Here is a 7,500-nt window from a genome sequence, read left to right as displayed (position 1 = left end):
CACCATCAGTCATTCCTACTTATACCATAGCTACTGAGGAATGGTCAAGAGACCCGAAACCCGGATCTGGCAACAGCGGCTGGCTATGGCGAAGCCAATCACCACATAAAAACAAAAAAAGAAGAAAAGACACTCTTAAGATATGAAGAAAATATCATAAGGAAAATTATTAATGCCGAACTGGTCATCATCTTCAACGAAATATATGGGGTGTCTTTTCTTCTTTTTTTAATGCGGTGAAAAATAGAAAGACACTCTTAAGATATAAGGTAATATCTTAAGGAAAATCATTTATGCCAAATTGGCCATCACCTTCAACGAAATATGGGGAGGCGGTGGCCTAGTGGATGGTGAGCTAAGTCACTAGAAACATCTTGGTGGTGAGCGTGGGATCGGGCAGACGTCCGCGCGTAGTTTCAAATCACAGCACACACTGCTTTGAAGCTATGCCATTTGTCGAGTGGTTTAAAGTTACCTACATGTCATTATATGGACCCTAATATGGGTACTACTATAAATAAAATTGCCTGGGCTGCTAATGGGCTGAAGCTTAACAGCGTTTCTCACATATATACTCATCAAGTATGCCTATAGGCGCTCTAGGACATAATATATATATATATATATATATATATATATATATATATATATATATATATATATATATATATATATATATATGATATACGACAATGCTTCGAAAAGTTCGTAGAAAAGTCCATAAATAAAAATTATATGGAAATTCTCCATCACTTGAAGATGTAAAAGAGCTGTTCTGACATGGTTCAGATCCACAATTTTACTCGGGAATGACTTTTTTTTTTTTTATGTGGGAGAGAAGGTCAGCCAAGGGCAACACAATGTTAAACAAAAAGGCACTCTTGATGCAGGTTATCTAAAAGTAAAGAAGGGTTATTCAAAATTAGGGAGCAAATGTCTTGACACTTCTCTCTTAAAGGAAGTCAAGTCATAGAAAGACGGAAATACAGAAGCAGACTTTACCAGTGAAAGGTGTGAATGATTGGGAGTACTGATTGATTCTTGCGTTAGAGAGTTGGACAGAAAAGGGATGACAGGAAGAAGAAAGCGAGGCTGCAAGAGGAGGGGAGGCATACAGTTAGCAAGATCAGTAGAACAGTTAGCATGAAAATAGCGATAAAAGATAGAGAGATGCAACATTTCGGCGGTGAGAAAGGCTGAAGACAGTCAGTCAGAGGAGGGGAGTTGATGAGACGAAAAGCTTTTGATTTCACCCTATCTAATAAAACTTTGTGAGTAGAACCTCCCCAAACATACGAAGAGTACTCCACATAGGGGTGGATAATGCCCTTGTACAGAGTAAGCAGTTGGAGGGCGAGAAAAACTGGCGGAGACGCCTCAGAACGCCTAACTTCATAGAAGCTGTTTTAGCAAGAGATGAGATGTGAAGTTTCCAGTTAAGATTATGAGTAAAGGACAGACCGAGGATATTCAGTGGAAGAGGGAGACAGTTGAGTGTCATTGAAGAAGAGGGGATAGTTGTCTGGAAGGTTGTGTCGAGTTGATAGATGGAGGAACTGAGTTTTGTAGGAATTGAAAACTACTAGATTTTCTCTGCCCCAATCAGAAATCTTAGAAAGATCAGAAGTCAGGCGTTCTGTGGCATCCCTGCGTGATCTGTTGACTTCCTGAAGGGTTGGTCGTCTTTGAAAGGAAGTGGATAGGGCAAGAAGTTTGGTTAAGAAGATCATTAATGAACAATAGAAAGAGTGGGTGACAGGACAGAACCCTGAGGAACACCACTATTATTAGATTTTGGAGTAGAACAGTGGCCATCTACCACAGCAGCAATAGAACGGTCGGAAAAGAAACTTAAGATAAAGTTGCAGAGAGAAGGATAGAAACTGTAGGAGGGCAGTTTGAGAATCAAAGCTTTATGCTAGACTCTATCAAAAGCTTTTGATATGTCTAACGCGGTAACAAAAGTTTCACCGAAATCTCTAAAAGAGGATGACCAAGACTCAGTAAGGAAAGCCAGAAGATCACCAGTAGAGCGACCTTGACGGAAGCCATACTGGCGATCAGATAGAAGATTGTGAAGTGACAGATGTTTAAGAATCTTCCTATTCAGGATAGATTAAAAACTTTAGACAAGCAAGAGATTAAAGCTATAGGACGGTAGTTAGAGGGATTAGAACGGTCATCCTTTTAGGAACAGGCTGAATGTAGGCAAACTTCCAGCAAGAAGGAAAGGTAGAAGTCGATAGACAAAGTTGAAAGAGTTTGGCCAGGCAAGGTGCAAGCACGGAAGCACAGTTTTTGAGAACAATAGGAGGGATCCTATCAGGTCCATAAGCCTTCCGGGGGTTTAGGCCAGCGAGGGCATGGAAAACATTATTATTAAAAATTTTAATTGAGGGTATAAAATAGTCAGAGGGAGGAGGAGAGAGAGGGACAAGCCCAGAATCATCCAAGGTGTTGTTAGGAAAGGTTTGAGAGAAGAGTTCAGCTTTAGAGACAGTGATGCAATCAGGAGGAAATAGAGGAGGGAAAGATGAAGTGAAGTTATTGAAGGGGAGTTTGAGTTTGAAAAATTTTGAATTTTTTCAATTATGAAGGAGTGTTTGGCAAGTTGAAGAACAGACTTGGCATGATTCCGGGCAGAGATATAAAGTGCATGAGATTCAGGAGATGGAAGGCTCAAGTACCTTTTGTGGGCAACCTCTATCATGTATAGCACGAGAACAGGCTGTGTTAAACCAAGGTTTAGAAGGTTTAGGTTGAGAAAAAAGAATGAGGAATGTACGCCTCCATGCCAGACACTATCACCTCTGTTATGCGTTCAGCACAAAGAGATGGGTCTCTGACACTGAAACAGTAATCATTCCAAGGAAAATCGGCATAATACCTCAGGTCTCCTCAGCTGGCAGAGGCAAAACGCCAGATTCACCTTCGCGTTTGGGATCCTGGGAAGGGACTGGAGAAATAAGACAAAATACAGAAGTGAGATTGTGATTGGAGGAACCCAACGGAGATTATAGGGTAACAGCAAAAGAAGAAGGATTAGAGATAAGGAAGAGATCAAGAATATTGGGCGTGTCTCCAAGACGGTCAGGAATACGAATAGGGTGTTGCACTAGTTGCTCTAGTTCATGGAGGATAGCAAAGTTAAAGGCTAATTCACCAGGATGGTCAGTGAAGGGAGAGGAAAGGCAAAGCTGGTTGTGAACTTTGAATTATCCAAGGATGGAGATCTCAGCAAATGGGCAGAGGGACATAATGTGCTCCACTTTGGAAGTTAAATAGTCAAAGAATTTATTATGGTCAGAGAAGTTAGGGAAGAGATAGACAGCATAGATAAATTCACTTAGACAGTGATTTTTTAGTTTAAGCCAGATGGTGGAAAACTCGAAGATTGACGAGCGTGCACACGAGAATAAGTTTGTAGTGTGCCCTAAAACTCAACCGTTTTTTTCCATACCATTCCATCTCATGCTCTAGTCTATCACTGTAAAAGTCACATTTTACACATTTCTGAAAACAATGTCTACTTTTTACTAGCTTCTTTCGATTTTCTTGACAAGCACAAAACGCATATCTTGTTCCTCTTCATTTCTTCTCTCACTTGCACCTATCAGACAAATGCATACACACACACCAATATCATTATGCCATATAATGTTGTAAGAAGTTATATATATTTAATAATAATAACGACTTCTGTGTATATTTTCGACAATAAACAAGAAAGGTACCTACTCTGTTGCTTTCCCTTAGGAGAATCTCTATCGCCTGTTTTTTTTTTTTTTTTGTACCATGTGGGCTTTTCACGGGAATTTATGGGCTAAAGGGGGTACTTTTTGGGGTACCCCCTATCTTAAGGCCCACCAATTAGGAAACCGTTGCCCCGAGTGAGGAAGCCCAACCTACACTCGGACCGTGGACAGGATTCGAATCCGTGCGCTTGGAACCTCGGACCCCAAAGCGCGCATGGTTCCACGTTACACACACACAACAGTATGAGGAGAATCTTCCTGATGGCTCTTAACGGACTACATACGGCGGGACTCGCTCCCGTTTGAGCAACATGAAAGGCAGAACCTTCATAGGCAAACCACTTTTACAAGTTAAGTAATTGCGCACATAGACACAATATCCAGATTTGGAACGAAAATGAGAAGAGAGAAAGTAGGAGGGAACAGAGAAGGGGCTACTGTCACTTGCCTCTGACAGCTGTGTTTCGGTGAGATAAGGTGAGATTTAGTAGAGGAGAGGTGGTGTTCCGCAGATTGAAAATTAGATCTAAGACCGCGAATGTTGCAGAAGTTAATGTAGAAAAAGTTGAGGGAGGTATTAATACATTTGGGATTGTCGTCAAGAGAACAGTCTGACCTGGAGACATTTCTGGTCCCCCTCCCCAAAAGGGGACTCCGAGGCTGGGTTTGGAGTCACCATCTTTCAATTTAGAATTTTAAGTGAGGGGTGTGTGTGTGGTAAGTGCATGTAATATTGAGTGAAGTAGGTGAGTTGTCTTTAGAGGGCAGGCTGCGACTGCCCCGTTAAGTTATGAGTCACAAAGGGAAACGTTCAGCAAGATCACAACTTGCTTTAATGGAAGGTTCACAGCACCCCCTGAACTAGTGCTATTAGATCCCACTGGGAGTAAATTAACGAGTTGGTAGGTGTCAACTACCTCTTCCTTCTAAAGGCTGGTATCAAAGTTTGCAGACGTTTATTGAACTTATGGAGCATTTAGTGAGAAAAAAAAATCATAACTGACATTTTTTTTATAATGTCCTTTTTCCACGAACTTTTGAAGCTCGTGTGTGTGTGTGTGTGTGTGTGTGTGTGTGTGTGTGTGTGTGTGTGTGTGTGTGTGTGTGTGTGTGTGTGTATATATATATATATATATATATATATATATATATATATATATATATATATATATATATATATATATATATATATAAAGGAAATAAATCGATGCAGAGAGAGAGAGAGAGAGGAGGAGGATGTACTCACACAGTATAGATGCAGCCTGCGTCTGAGAGTACCCACTGTTCATTGATCAACATTCCACCACAAAACCAATATATACTTTGATTGTTTCTGTAGCCAAGCAACGCCTGAAAGGAAGATAAGTTCTGAATTAAAAAATGGTTCAACTCGATTATCACAGTCATTTTTTGTGTTGAGCGTCACTCACCATCCAGGGCCACGTCTTGTGTTCAGAAAAGCCGCCTGTTTGATTAGTCCTGATGATGGTTTGTGGTTTGCTGGCGGAGCAGTCTGCAATTTGGTATTACTGTGATGCTGTAATTGTTATTTTCATTACAGAATATCTGCTTAGTTATAAATCAGAGAAACTTTGATATTGTGACTGTTGTTATTGTCAAAATATATTAACATTTTTCAATTTACATATAATCATGAAACACATGTACTCATAGAAATTGAAATGAGTCAGAAAGTAATACAAAGCGTGGCTGAAGACGGCGATGAGGGAGGCAGTAGTGAGGGAGTCCTGGCAATAACTCACCGAATGTAACTTCAGGAGGTGAGATGTCATGGTTAGTATCTGTAAGGAAGTTCATTATTATAGCGTTACACACACACACACACACACACACACACACACACACACACACACACACACACACACACACACACACACACACACACACACACACACACACACACACACACACACACACACACACACACACACACACACACACACACACACACACACACACTGTTCACATCCTGTATATATATATATATATATATATATATATATATATATATATATATATATATATATATATATATATATATATATATATATTTTTTTTTTATATAGCATCATAGGCAGTTTTCCTAAATGCCTAATGCGCCTTTACGTACAATCTCTCTACTTCTTGCAAAACAGGTCTAAATTATGTAAATACTGTATTAATTGTTTAAACTCACTCTGGCCGAGCGTCGAGGCCACAGTGGCAGCCAGCACAGCCACAAGGATCGTCGCCATCGCCTCCCTATCACTTTTGTTAACTGAGGAGAACTGTCTTGCCACGTCTGCGTCTGTTGCTGTTCTGCACCTCAGCCAAGATGTGTCAGGGTCTTTTATGAGACCTGTTTTTTTTTTTTTTTGACAATTTAGGTAAGTTTTTCTTAATTCTAGGAAAACGGAATGTAGGGAATTCCCAAGGAAAGTCAGGAAAACAGATTGATACTGAAATTATCTAGAGGAAGAATTCTCTCTCTCTCTCTCTCTCTCTCTCTCTCTCTCTCTCTCTCTCTCTCTCTCTCTCTCTCTCTCTCTCTCTCTCTCTGAAATATATTTAAATATCTATCAAAAGTATGAGGTCACCATCTACTTCCATATTATTTCTTAATCTTCATGGCTTTATATTGTATTTCAAACTGTCCACTATGTGCTTTATTGTCCTTTATTTTCTGTTGGCTAGATATAGGAACTACTGACATGAAAGAAAATTTGAAATGCTTGAAACATTTTTAATCCCATATGTATGTATATGATCACAGAATGGTAATTATTATTTTACGGAGCCCTTTTGAAGCCAAAGATTTGGGACAGCAGAGGTAAAAAAAAAAAAAAACTGCGTTTATAGTGACGAAAAGAAGGGATGTCATCAATTCAGTTTGTCGAGTAAGAGCAGTGTAGTGCGTGATGAGTAAATTCTTCTGTCTGAAGTAATAAAGGAAGAAAAAATGGGGAAAATTAATTGATATCAGTCTAAGTATTGTAATATTAAGTGTTCATGGTTCTTAAGTGAACAACTGAGTTTTGCATTGAGTTGCCATTCATATGATCGTCGAGATTGTCGTTCTTGTTCTCTTATCTTACTGTTCAGTGTGTGGTGAACGCCACATTCTTGATCCAGGCCAAGTTTTCCGGATACCGTAAATTGTTGTACGGAGCGGGGAATTCCTCCACTCCACAAAAAAAGCCGTATCCCAAAATACCTGCCGCCACATAGCGCTCACCCTCCTCCATAGTCACAAGAGGTGCACCCTTGTCCTCCTGAAAGAGGATTTGCATTTAGTAACCTTCAAGTTAGCAGACTTACTTAGGTTCTTTGTACCCACATATCCTATCCTTAAAAAGTTCTCTGATTTCGAGTCAGTCATACAATCATGATATCAGTCTGGTGAAAACATTACCGTGCAAGATCTTATTTCCCCAGGAAGAAAGCTGACACAGAAAGTATGGTGGATAGTTTGCTCGAAGTCTAGATGACACACATGATAAGGAACCACCACCACCTCTCTTTCCTTTTGCACTGTACTGAAAGCTGGGAAACAAAATTATGTTTATTATACGAATGACATTTCTTTTTAAAGGCGATTAGCAAGATATTCAAAAGAAAAAATTTGATCTTCTTTTGTACTGTTACTGGTTTGGCAACGGTACAAAAAATATTTTCAGATGAAAACAGTAAATAAATATTAAATGTTTTAAACGTTAACTATTTCAAAGTTTTCATTAGTTCATGA

General features: G+C 39.5%; 3 protein-coding genes across 3 annotated transcripts in view; all 3 read right to left on the bottom strand.

Annotated features, from left to right (window-relative positions):
* LOC123515197 (venom protease-like) overlaps positions 1–6,102 on the bottom strand; it is a 12,334-nt gene extending 6,232 nt beyond the window's left edge. Inside the window, exons 1-4 of the mRNA XM_045273720.1 lie at positions 5,953–6,102; positions 5,519–5,557; positions 5,186–5,268; positions 5,002–5,105 (exon numbers count right to left, since the gene is read on the bottom strand). Of these exons, the coding sequence (XP_045129655.1) occupies positions 5,002–5,105; positions 5,186–5,268; positions 5,519–5,557; positions 5,953–6,010 (284 nt within the window). The 5' untranslated portion in view covers positions 6,011–6,102. The remainder of the gene's footprint in view (positions 1–5,001; positions 5,106–5,185; positions 5,269–5,518; positions 5,558–5,952) is intronic.
* Positions 1–7,500, bottom strand: part of LOC123515196 (nose resistant to fluoxetine protein 6-like) — a 40,478-nt gene that overhangs the window by 31,366 nt on the left and 1,612 nt on the right. The gene's annotated exons all lie outside the window — the stretch shown is intronic.
* The window catches only part of LOC123514870, a 2,192-nt gene continuing 1,545 nt past the window's right edge, over positions 6,854–7,500 (bottom strand). Inside the window, exon 5 of the mRNA XM_045273130.1 lies at positions 6,854–7,027. Within this exon, the coding sequence (XP_045129065.1) occupies positions 6,854–7,027 (174 nt within the window). The remainder of the gene's footprint in view (positions 7,028–7,500) is intronic.

The sequence above is a fragment of the Portunus trituberculatus genome, chromosome 38 (assembly GCF_017591435.1).
Source record: "Portunus trituberculatus isolate SZX2019 chromosome 38, ASM1759143v1, whole genome shotgun sequence".
NCBI classification, from domain to species: Eukaryota; Metazoa; Arthropoda; class Malacostraca; order Decapoda; family Portunidae; genus Portunus; species Portunus trituberculatus.
This window is presented reverse-complemented; position numbering and strand designations above follow the sequence as displayed.